General features: G+C 54.3%; 2 protein-coding genes across 2 annotated transcripts in view; both read left to right on the top strand.

Moving 5' to 3' along the window:
• The window catches only part of LOC144468501 (uncharacterized), a 108,258-nt gene that overhangs the window by 76,508 nt on the left and 19,048 nt on the right, over positions 1-12,702 (top strand). The window contains exons 2-4 of the mRNA XM_078178041.1: positions 829-882; positions 11,087-12,121; positions 12,302-12,611. Of these exons, the coding sequence (XP_078034167.1) occupies positions 829-882; positions 11,087-12,121; positions 12,302-12,611 (1,399 nt within the window). The remainder of the gene's footprint in view (positions 1-828; positions 883-11,086; positions 12,122-12,301; positions 12,612-12,702) is intronic.
• On the top strand, positions 2,695-10,282 carry LOC144470291 (uncharacterized). Its single transcript, XM_078181261.1, has 2 exons — positions 2,695-2,773; positions 3,000-10,282. The coding sequence occupies exons 1-2, from the start codon at positions 2,695-2,697 to the stop codon at positions 10,280-10,282; spliced, it is 7,362 nt and encodes a 2,453-aa protein (XP_078037387.1).

Below are 12,702 nucleotides of genomic sequence, written 5' to 3' on the forward strand. Positions count from 1 at the left end.
AGAAAGAAAGATGAAACAACAAGCGAACAATTCCGTTCGGTAGTTAAGCTGTCGTTCAATTAATACCGTTCCGAGCAATCGGCAGAGGTAATTGGTTCCCGGTGACTGAAGATTACTGTTATTCCAAACTGAAAGTTCTGTGTACCGGGAGGACAGCCCCGCGTTCGCTGCTTTTATTACAACACCGGGCTGTCGACAATATTACGGCAAACAGAGCGTGTAGAACTCATCTTTCGATGTTCCGGTACACGGGATTACGACATCGCGATGGACTCTTAAAGAATTGTTGCGTTGCTGGTCGCCGCGATGCTCCATTACCTGGGGTTTATCTGTGTTTAATTAATTCGGGGAAACTATGGTCGAATAAATAGATGCGAAAATACATGCATTAGTATGAATATTTGGGAATAGAATTATTGCAAGGTTTGCTGACAAATAAGGGCTGGTATTTATATTTATATATTTATTTCATAGTGTGTATTTAATTTAATTTTTATTTGTAATTTAAATTTATATATTTATTTCATACTGTGTATTTAATTTAATTTACACTTGTATATTATTTGTAGATTAGAAATAAAAGAGCATGTGATTTTGTTAGACATCATATAATCTATAAATTTAAATAACTACAATTCACAAATATAAATAAATATAATCTATAAATATCTCCAAATATAACCTATACATATCTTCAAATATAACCTATAAATACCTTCAAATATCTCCAAATATAATCCACAAATATTTTCCCATCCAATCCACAAAAAACTAAAAATAATTATGAAATAAATCAACGAAAATAACAAATGCTCTTTTTGCTCGCAGATGCGGATTCGCTGGCGGAAATCGGGGTGCCAAGGTTGGAGAGGGACCTGCAAGGTGAGTGATCAGATATAGTCGTGTCAGTGTGCTTGCCTTGCATCAGTCTTGTGTTCTCACAATAGAGTTGCACTTTACGGACAATCGTTTCTAATTCCATCTAACAAACCCTTTTCCCCCCACTGGAGTTGACAATCTTTCTTACTCTGTACGATCACCATTCGACAAGCCGCTGGATGAAAAGTGGCCCGAGTGCAACTCTACCGGCGTAAAAACCGTTTCTCTCTCTCTCTCTCGCTTTCTTCTCTCGTCTCCGCTGTCTTCACCTATCTCTTCTCTCTCTCTAAAAAAAAAAATGAAATCTCGATCGTTCTACCTGCAAAAAACAAGCCTTCGTTCGAGCGTGTCGACGCGAGGTGCGGCCGTGTACATAACGTATAGTTTAATGTAAAAATAATGATAGTTTCGAGATAAATAATCATCTCGTATTATGTAAAAAAAAAAAAGAAAAAGAAAAAAGAACGAAAGGGTGAGGATAAGAAAGAAGAACAAGGAGAAGACGCAGTCAACGTTGTGTCACGTGTACGCGCGCTCTGTTTCTTCTATGTGTGTCTGTCTCTTTGTTTTGTTTTGTTTTTTTTTAACTTGTTTTCCTTTTTTTCTCGTACAACTTCTGTTACGTGTACGTGGGTTACCGTGGGTCTTGGATCTTGACAAATGACTTACCGTTGAAACGTGGCCTCGGGGGGAGCTTGAGAATTCATGAAAAACCGCGTCGGGATTTGAGACGGTGCACGCGCGAGAGAAGACTTTCACTGGGACGGGAAACGAATTCGACGTTCGCGCGAGCGTGTCTCGAATTAATGAGCGAAATTATCGTCGCGATAAAGGCTTCGTCGCGATGCTTTCGCGTCGAACTGGACCGCGTGTGGCACGTAGAGACATTTGTTTCCGCTTCGTGCTTTCAGAAATTAATGGCACGAGAACTTTTCAGTTGGAATCGATGCAATTGTTCCTGCTATTTTATTAGTAATTCTTTTAATGATTTCTTGATAATTTTCTGATCGAGTTTCTTAATCATTTTCTTAGTAATTCTTCTAATGATTTTTTGATAATTTTTTAAATTTCTTAATAATTTTCTTATAAAGTTTTTTTTTAATAATATTCTTAATTAGTTTCTTAATAATAATCTCAGTACGTTCCTTAATAATTCTTTTCATAATTCTCATAACAATTCTCTGAATAATTCTCTTAATAATACTCATAAAAATTCTCTTAACAATTCTTTCAATAATTCTCTTAATAATTCTCTTAATATTCTTAATACTTCTCTGAATAATTATGCGAATTACTGCGGCATGGTTGATTGTAAATAGTACCTAGCAAGAGAAATTCTCAGGTTCCCCGGAGCTGTAAATATCTACGCACACACACAGACACACACACACACGTGTCGCCTAACCGCCTGGTATCTTACGCCTACATTCTCGCATAACGATATTCTCGCGCTCGTTGTTCTTTCGCGCGGACCACCGAAAACGGGGTAACAACGGCGCGTTCGATCGACGATATAAACGGGGACGATAAAGCCGGACCGAGGCAGGTGCTCTAGGCTACGAACAACGATGACTCGTCTACTAAGATCGTCTGTCTCTTTTTTTCTGTTTCTGTTACTGCTCCCGCCTGCTCCTCGCCTTCAACTCTTCTCAACAACTGGATGCCGTCTGCCTCCAACGTCCGCCACTCCGTCTCTCCGACGACCTACATTATCTTAAAAAAAAAAAAAATAAACTACAAACAAAACAAACTTCTAAAAAAAAATACCACACTCGAACCAAACCAAAAAAAAAAACCAACAACAATACAAAAAAAATGACGACGATTGGTCCTGACGCAATTGGCAACACGGGAACGATACTTGACGAATGCACTGTGACGTCGACGACCCTGTGTGACATCCGACGACCATGCGACGACCCACTGACACCGGTTTCCGACACATCGTCCACTGATATAATACGACGCAACACCGACCCCGACGGACGACGCGCGTCCCCGTCGACGCGTTCCCCTGCGGCGACGATCTCCGGGCTCTCGATGCTTCTGAACGATCCTGAACTCCTCCCCGACCACGCATTCCACCGCGCGCAACGGCGACACCGTTCTCCCCCCCGCAGGTGTGACCACGGTCCTCCTAGTCACGGCCAGGCCCGGCAAGTCGGTCCCGCCGGTCGGCCTGCTAACGAAAACCGCGCGCACGTTCGTGCAGGACGGCGCCAGCACGGAGTTCGCCACCCAGGTGCTCGGCACCACCCTCGACAATGGTCGGCTCTACGCTAGAATCTTGTCCACGTCGAGCAGGGTGTTCTACGACAAAGAACCGACGCCGGACACGCCGCGACCGTACGTGGTCTATCCGTCGAGAGCGCCGGACGACGACTGGCAGTTCAGAGTGGCTCTCGACAACGCGCCGATGAAGGCGCTGAAGGAGATAGATACGTCGAACGCGGCGGACACCGAACCGAGATCCGAGCATCAAGAGGACAACGAGAAAGCCGCGACGAAGCTGGACGAGATGTCTAGAGAGAACGACATCTTCAGCAGGCGGGAACTGAGTCCCGAGCCGCAGAGATTCAAGCCGGCGAAGGTCAGGACCGCGGACAATCTGCCGACGTTCACGGTGAAGCACGAGTACGTGAGCAGCAGCTTCGACAATCCGGAAGACGATCAGCCGAAGACATTCAGGCCACGTTTGCCGAAGATCTTTAAGCCCCAGCCGAAAGTTTCGATGCAGAAGAAGGCCGACGCGAAGCCTTTGGCTACTGTGACCTACCACGGTTTTGCGGATTTTACTACCATCGTGGGCGAAACCGTCATCGTCTTCTCCCCGAGCACGTCTCCGGCTCCTGCCGGTCGTCCTGCCACTACTATCAAAGGAGACGCTACCTTGAGGCCCGACGATGGCGTCGCTGTGCTCAAAGTCAGGCCCACGAGCGTCGTCCCGGCTCAGAAGAACACCGCTCAGCACCCTGATCTCGAGCAGCCGAATTTGAGAGCAGGCTCCGGCGATCCTCTCTTGGACGTCATCAACGGCGCCAATATACAGCCCAGCATGACCGAGGACTTCGAAATGGAGTCCTCCACCTCGTCCACGGAACCTCTTCTTCTAGTCCCCGATGTAGACACGAGGTCCCTTAAAGCTACCGGACTCCTCAAAGTCGTGGACTCAACCACGTCCATGGACGGCACCACCACGCATTACAAGAGCATGATCTACGGCACGTACATCGGCACCAACTACGCGCAGATCATCCACACTTCGTCCAACGTTTACTTCTTCCCTGACGAGGCCTCCGCTACGTACGAAGCCGACGATACCACTGTCGACTATGGAACGACCGTCGTAGATGGCACCGAAGCCGAACAGGAGACCACCTTCGACGCGCCGATCGGAACAACGCCCAGAGCGATCGCCACCGGCGAGGAGACCCCGCAGGAGATGAACGAGCTGACCACTCCGCTTAAAGACACCACGGACAACGCGCTGACCACGTTGAAAGACATCTTGGAGAGCGCTAGGAGGGTCCTCGAGACCACCGAGTCGGCCAGACCATCGTTAGAGGACGACATTCCGAACGACATCGTGCCAGGCGATCCTCAAGGGAGGAGCATCAAAGGCGGCACGTCCAAGAACGACGTCGGACCTAGGCTGAGGAATAAATTCGAGGACCAGGAGGACAAGGCGATTCTGGCTACCAGGTTACTGCCGTCTACTGTGTACAAGACGTTCACCTACTTCACGACCTTCTTCATTCCCGACGGCGTGCAGACCACCACCTCGGTCCGCTCCAGGGAAGTGACCTCCTCGGAGGTCACCTATCTGACGGAGCTCGTCGCAGCTAACGCGACTGCTACACCGATTCTACCGACAGCGGTCCTGACTCAGCCGACGTCGAGTCAGACGACTACCAGTCTGATCATGGAGGAGGAGCAGACCACCAAGCAGGACGAGGAAATTGAGCTGATATTTAAGACGCTGTATACAACCTACACCTATCTCACGACTTACTTCCAAGAGAACACTTCGAGTGTGTCGAGTAGAGAGGTCGTGGAGACGAACGTCGTCACTCAGACCGTTGGACCTAAAGGAGTCTCGGCTGTGGTCGCGGACTTGTTTGAAAAGGATCAGTCCATTTATATAGCGCCTACCAAGGTGGTGGACGTCGTGGAGCCGTCCGTGTTCCCCCAGTTCAACGAGAAGGGAACCGAGAAGTATCCGACCACTTTGGAGCAGACGACGGAGGACACTCTGACTACTCTCCAGGATCAAGATACTACTACCGATCAGAACATACCTACCGAACCCGGGACGACGACTGAGGAATACGAGGAGACCTCGGAAACGGTGCCGAATATCGAACCGAGTCCGACACCTGCTTTGTCAACGGAGGCTGTCAGAGAGCAGACCAAGACTTACTATACAACGTACACGTATTTCACGACCATCTTCGTTGATGATGAGACGGAGATAGAGACGAGGACTGAGGTGTTTACCAACGTTGTCACCGAGACGATTCAACCGACTGCTGTTTTACCAACCACCCAGGAGACTCAGGCTCCCACCACGCCGAAAGAGGAGCCAGCGAAGCCGGCAGTTCCGCCGGAGATCTTGGCTTATCTGGAAGCTCTTCAGCGACAGAAGTCGCAAGAGGAAGCGCTGCAGCTGGCGAAGAAGGTGAAAGAGCAAACGGCGACTCAGGACGAGGGTCCAGTCACGAACGAAGCTAACACGGAGACCACCGAGTTTGCGACCACTATGGAGGATCAGGTGGTCGACAATCGTTTCCGTGGCTTCGAGGTGAACGCCCAGGTGACGCCGAACCCGCCAGTCGACGGCGAAGTCCTGGGGTCCATGATCACCGACGTGGTGTCCTCTTCCAGCTCCGGCGGCGGCACGGTTCTAGATTTGATGGACAAGCGAAACGCGGTGCCGGAAGATCAGGAGTTATCCGAGTCCAATCATCACGACGTGGAGCCTGCGCCGACTCTGCTTCTGCAGACCAGTTACACCACCTTCACGTACTTCACGACCATGTACAAAGGTGAAGAGTCGAACGTGGTCAGTCGTCTAGAGACTGTCACGAACGTCGTCACGGAGACCATCAGACCCACCGCCGTGGCGCCCATGGAGACCAGCACCGTGCCGGTTACATATTTCACGACGTTCACTTATTGGACCACGTTCTACAAAGGCGGCGACACCGTGACGACGAGTCGCGAGGAGACCGTCAGCAACGTTGTGACACCGGGGGTTACGCCAACGCCGACGGTGGAGCTGGGCGTCATCATGACGTACAGACCGGCTGCCGAGCCCACCGAAGAGAGTCCCACCATTGAAGGGGAAGCCAAGATAACAGCAGACAATGAAGTCACGCCGTCGGACGTCGTTCCATTAGAGAACACCAAGTCGGAGCAGGTTGAGAAGACCAACGTCAAAGACGTCACGGATTCGCCGGTGGTGGTCGTTCCGGAGTCGTCTACCATTTCGCCGGAGCCTACGACGTATTATACCACTTACACCTACTTCACGACCTCGTACATCGGGAACGAGACTATACTGAACAGCAGATTGGAGACTGTCACCAGTGTTTCGACGCCCGACGTTGTTGCTACGCAGCCAGCGGCCACCGGCAGGGCGATCGACGGTCCGGTGTATCAGCAAAGCATTCCTACCGTCGACAAGCCTGTGACGCCGTCGAAGACCGTCGAGCCGCCTAAAATAGGTCTGATCTCGACCGTCAGGTCCAGTCAAGTGAACGACGGCACCACGACTCATTATATGACCGATGTACACGGCACGTATATTGATGGTCTCTATGCTCAAGTGGTCCAGAGCTCGACATCGGTGGAGACGCCGCCGCTGCCGTCGTCGTCCATCGCCACCCCCGTCCTCCCGACCGGCGTTCTCTCGATGAACAAAGGCAGCGTGGTGGACGCCGACGAAGTGACCACCATCTACTTCACCACCAAGCAGATCGGAACCCTGTTCGACGGCTTGTACGCCAAGGTGATCGAGAGCACTTCCAGCACGAAGATCAACGAAGAAAGGAAAGCGACCATTCCGCCTACGCAAGGCCACAGGACTGGATTGGTGAGGCTGATACACGGCCAGATCGAGAACAATGGAACCACCACGTTCTACCAATCGAAGGTGATTGGCACCAGCATCGAGGGCAGGTACGCGCAGATCATCGAAAGCACTTCGAGCTTCACCTCGGCGACGCCGACGCTGAACATCGCTCCAACGTCGACGCAGCCGCCGACGAAGCCGACGGAGATCCCGGAGATAGCTCCGTCGCCGGCCGTGATTCAGTCTTCCTTGTCGGAGGATCCTACGACAGAGTCCCCGGATCAGGACGAGGACTCTGAGCAGAACGAGGAGAACGAAGAGGACGAGGAAGACGGCAAGGATGGGCAGAGCTCGAAGAAGAAGTCTCGGTTGACTTTCTCGACCAGGAAGAGGTCGTTCACGCCGGCGATCAGGCCATTCTCGTCGAGGAATAGGCCGACGTTTAATCCGAAGCGGAAGGGAGCGCAAGGCGCTACCACGATCACTAGGACGGACATAACGCCGACCGTGACTGCCACTTTGGCTGGCAAGGGCAACAGGTTCGCTTCGTCTAGAGGACGGGTGAGTTCTCCGATTGGTCCGTACTCTTCGACGTTGTCTCCGTCCGGGTCGAGGAGGTTCAATGGCAGAAGGGGATCTCCTAGCACAGCCAGCGCGTACACTTCGGCCGTGGCCGGAAGCACCAGAGGCAGGCAGCAGAGCAGGATATCGCCGTCGTCGGTGTTCCAAGGGAACAGGCGAGGGCCGACGTCGATCAGAGGATCCTCGGCCAGAGCCGCGACGCGCGGGTCGAGCTCCGCTTATCCTGGAGCCTCCACCAGGTTCAGATCACCCATCAGACCGTCCTCCACGTTGTCCAGAGGCCAGGCGACCGTCAGACACGAGGACCAGGAGAACGACGCCAACGAGTTCACCACTACTACTTTGGTGACCGAGGAGACTCCATATACGGAGGACTTTGACGGTGGCGAGACCGTGACGGTGCCACTGCAGACGACCACGGAGTCCTCGAGGAGGTCCACGAATCCTCTGCTGAGATTCCGCAGGCCGATCAATTTGACCAACTCCGGGAGAACTGGCACTACCGCCAGGCCGTCGACGACGCCTCGGAGGAACGGGAATCTGAGCAGACCCACCCCACCGTCGATCCCCAAGGTGACGAACAGCAGGTCCAGCGGCAGAACCGTGCCGATCTCGACGAAGCCGCGGCAGGGCAGCACCGGCATATTCCCGCCCAGAGGATTGTTCGGCAAGAAGCAGGAGCTGCCCACCGACGAGCAAGTGGAGCCGACCGAGGAGCTGGACGCCGAGGGTGAGGAGAACTTCGAGGACGAGCCGGTGGAAGAGATCACCGACAACGACTACGAGGGATCGGAGCACGAGGACAGGACCACGAATCGTCGTTCCGGGAAATCGATCCGCACCGGCGTGCAGATCAGACCGTTCGCCCGTGGCAGGCGAACGCGTCGCCAGGCTAGTCAGCTGAGAACGTATTCGAGTCGCTTCCGGCGACCCGGCGCGAAAGCCGAGGAGAAGACGGACGCGGGCGAGACGGTCGCCGGCAAGGACGAGGCCGCGAAGTCGGCGGCGAAGCCGATAGCGCGTTACAACAATCGCGGCCGGTCGTTGACGACGTCGCGGCCGCCGCCGAAGACGGCGAACAATCCGGAGAAAACGTCGGCCGAGTCGACGGAGCTGGCGCAGAGCAAGGTGCGGCCGCGCGCGAAGACGACCGGCGAGAGGAGCGCCGCTACGTCGCGAATAAAACCATCCCCGACGTCCAGTAACGGTAGGCAATTCACTCTGCGAGAGAAAGACGGGACCAGCGCGAGCCGATCGAACTATAAAAGACCTAACTCCTCAGGGTCCCGAAGCAACGTCGCCAGGACGTCGAGCACGTCGGACAGAGTGAGACCGCCGAGGCTGAGAAGCGGATCGAACAAGTCCTCGGAGTCGTCCGGTTCGAGGCGTGTCCCGCCGTCCCGCGCATCGACGAGGTCGTCGGGTAGGAACGGTAGTAGGAGGTCATCGTCGCGCCGTGGATCCCTCGAGGACATTAGGGAGTCGCCCACCATTTATCCCGACTATGACGGCACGATTACGGTGACCCATTACGTACCGACCGAGGTGACGATCCCCGTGGTAAATAACGGGGTCACGGAGCAGCGTAGCATCGTTACCGCTCAGCCCAGCACCGAGGTGCTCGGCCCCTCGCAGTATAGCACCGTGACAGGTGGGGACGGCAGGCCGCTGGTAGTAATCGTTAGCGAGGTCACCGGTACTAACGTTCAAGGGCAGACCGAGGTCACCCGATTTCTTCTCCACGAGACGTCCACCACCCGGGTATCCCACACGCTGACCACGCTAGGCGGCCGCCGAGCCTCGCAGTCGGTAATCGTGCCCACGACCGTGTATTCCGTAGAGAACGTAGTGTCCACCGTGCAGCCGTCGCTGCAAGGGAACGCGCCACTCGCTAACATCCTGCTATCGCAGCTGCTTCTCGGTCAGTTAGGTCAGGCTAACCCTCTGCTGCAGCCCCAGGGCACGCCGTCGACGCAGTACAACACGCGCACCACCTCCTACGTCACGACGATCACGAAACAGCAGAGCACCGTGATCCCGCTCACCTTCCGCGGCAAGGAGATCCTGACGACATTGGTGGACACGTCGACCAACGTCGTCACCGCGACCGAGTTCATCACGGACACGGTGGTCGTGACGCCGACCGCCGCTCTGCCCGCTGCCAACCTGAACTCTCTGCTGCTGTTGCTGCAGCAGCCCCAGCAACCGGTCAAGAACTCGAACCCATTGCTGGACCCGGTGTTCGCCGCGCCCCCGTTCACCCAGAGCAACACCCTGCCCGGCGAGGTCGAGAGGCGACACCAGCCGGCCGACTCCGACTACAAGCAGGACAGCTACGAGTACTCCGAGGAGGAGGACGAGGCGCCGGAGTACCACAAGTCGTCGAAGCCGCGGAACGGCCGGGGCAAGTCGAACGACAAGAAGGAGGACCATCATTCCAGCCAGGCGAAGAAAGAGGAGTCCAGCGTGGTCACGCTGTACGTGTCCGGTCGGAGGCCCGGGGAGTTCAGCACTGTTCTCAGCACCGTGAAGGTCGGCGAGATGGCTAGCTCGTCCAGGCGGCGAAGGGACGCCGATCACACGGTCGAGGTCCGACCTTCCGTACCGGCGTCCCTGCACGCCGGACCGGAGGAGATCACCACCCTGGCGGGTAGCGAGGATTCGCTGGACGCTCACGCGCCGACACAGAGTCTCGAGAGTGTAGTGGGTGACGTCGGACGGCACATTTCCACGTCTACACGCCCTTAACCAACGGCCGATCCTCTCTATCCAATCGTATCTAATCATTCTCCTCCAGTCCCCCCATTCCCACCCCCGTACCCTAACTATCGTCATTCTTAATTAAGTCCATCACAACTCACTGACACCTACCTAGACCGAAGCTGACGACACTTCTCGTAATCGTTAGTCACACGGACGGTTCTTCGACGAGTCCGATCTCGCTCGCCGCGAGAAGCACTCAACGACGACGATAATCGAATCGTGGTGCGATACGGTGTATCCCTGGGTTGCACCTCGTTTCCCCCTCTCTCTATCTCTCTCTATTTCATTGTCTATATATTTTTGTTTTTCCAACGCAAGCACGGTCGGGAAAGAACCGTGGGAAGCTCGCAGCTTCGGTTGACCGAGGTTACCTCGGTCCCCATTCTTACGTCCTGCTCGCTCACCCTGTGTCTTCTATTCTGTCTCCCACTGAAAAACTACCACCACAAACACCCCCTAGAGCGTCGTCCCGTACCCACTAACACAAGCCTCTCGAATCCGCCGCCGCACGCGCGACCACACGACCAATATATACCCTCCACCGAAACGCAAGCATGGTACTCCCCTGTATGTCGGCCAAACAAACCCTGGTAAAACGCTACTAAGTGCACGAAATCTCGGCGAATGATCCGAGTCCCATTGGATGGTCGTTTAACCCGCTGGGTCGCTTAATCCCAGAACGAGAAACCCCGAAATCCTTTCACGGCTCGTGTTAGATGTAACCCACCTCCCCCTCGGTGGAAACGACGAGAAGGATTGCCACGGCACCGAGAGTCATCGACTTTTCAGATGATTACCCCGACAACCACCGTCCCGGTGACTTCGATAGTAAACGCGTTCGGTGGCCCGACGAGGCCGCTCCGAGAGCCGCGCCGGCCGAGGATAACGACGACTACGTCGAGGAGGCGCCGAGGAAGCGGGTCAGAATACGCGTGCCGGTCGTCCGGAAGCACGGCAGACAGCACACGCTGACCGTCGTCAGGCGTAGACCGTTGGCCCCGAGGACCCAGGATCCTCCGTTGGCTACCGCGAGTCACACGCCCAGGAGGATCGTGGTCACGAGGGTGAGGACGCTCGGTCTGGCCAACACGATACACACGGACGAGCCGGAGAGCTTCAGGCCAGAAGTGCCCGGACGGCACAAGGTGACCATCACCAGGCGACGCAAGATCGAGCCGACGTCAATTTCGCCTTCGTCGACTTTACCGTCCTCCGCCCAACCAACGTCCATTTCGCCGACCACCGCCGCCGAAAAGAGACCCAGGATCACCAAGAAGAGACTGATCGGTGTCAGGCCGGTGCAGCCGACGCCGAGCTTCGCCATCATCACCACCGGCTTCTTCACCGCGCCGACTCCCGAGTACGAGGAATACTCCGAAGAGTCCGAAGACGAGACAGAAGAGCCCAAGCTCGAAGTCAGCACCACTTTCACGCCGGAACTGCCAGAACCTCCTAACGTCATCGATAACAAGCCCGACGCAGAGACGTCGCCTGTCGTCGACGAAACCGTGTCCAAGGTGCTGGAAGAGTCCAGCGTGAACGACCCCATTATCATCACCGACAATTTCTTCTTCCCTCCGAGCGACGACGAGTACACGTACGAAGACGAGTACCAGACGATCGCGACAACCGAGAGCGGGGACGAGTCGTCGAACGAAGACGTTCCGACGACGGTCGAGTCGCCGATCAGCGACGAAAATATTGTGTCTAGTAAAGACGATGCTACACCTGCGAAGGAGATGGTCGCGACTGCTGAACCCAAAGAGGACTCGGAGGAGACGGTGACTGAGATGGTCTCCAAAGAGGATGAGACGTTCGAAGAAGGCGGGACATCCAAAGAGGATGAAACGTCTGAAGAAGTTGGGACATCCAAAGAGGATGAGACGTCCGAAGAAGGCAAGACATCCAAAGAGGATGAGACATCCAAAGAAGGCGGGACATTTGAAAAAGACGAGACACCTAAAGAAGACGAGACACCTAAAGAAGACGAGACACCCAAAGAAGTCTCTACGACCGCAAAACCGATCGACGAGCCGACCACGTCGCCGGAAGAAGAAACCGCGACCACACCGCAGGATGATACTGAACAGACATTGGAGGAAGACGATTCCACCATTGATCGTCCTGATGTTACAGAGGAGGAAGGAGATAGAGAAGAAGCAACCGAGAAGGCGGTGGAAACTACAGAGTTCGTGCACGAGACTACTGTTATAAGCGTTCCCGAAGAGCCTGAAGAGAGCACGCAGGCTGAAAAGGACGTCGAAACAGCGACGGATGTACCTCAGAGTACGGAGCAGGTTGTGTCGTCTACTGAAGCTGAATCGCAGACTGAATCACAAACTGAATCGCACATTGAAGCGCACACTGAATCGCACATCGAAGCGCACACTGAATCCCAAACCGAA

Source organism: Augochlora pura, chromosome 1, assembly GCF_028453695.1.
Source record: "Augochlora pura isolate Apur16 chromosome 1, APUR_v2.2.1, whole genome shotgun sequence".
NCBI lineage: Eukaryota > Metazoa > Arthropoda > Insecta > Hymenoptera > Halictidae > Augochlora > Augochlora pura.

What these genes read in the sequence shown, in the direction of transcription:
- LOC144470291 (XM_078181261.1), top strand. Translation starts at nt 2,695, where the DNA reads ATGACGACGATTGGTCCTGACGCAATTGGCAACACGGGAACGATACTT. An exon ending in TGTGACGTCGACGACCCTGT is followed by an intron (nt 2,774 to 2,999) that starts GTGACATCCGAC and finishes TCCCCCCCGCAG; the next exon opens with GTGTGACCACGGTCCTCCTA.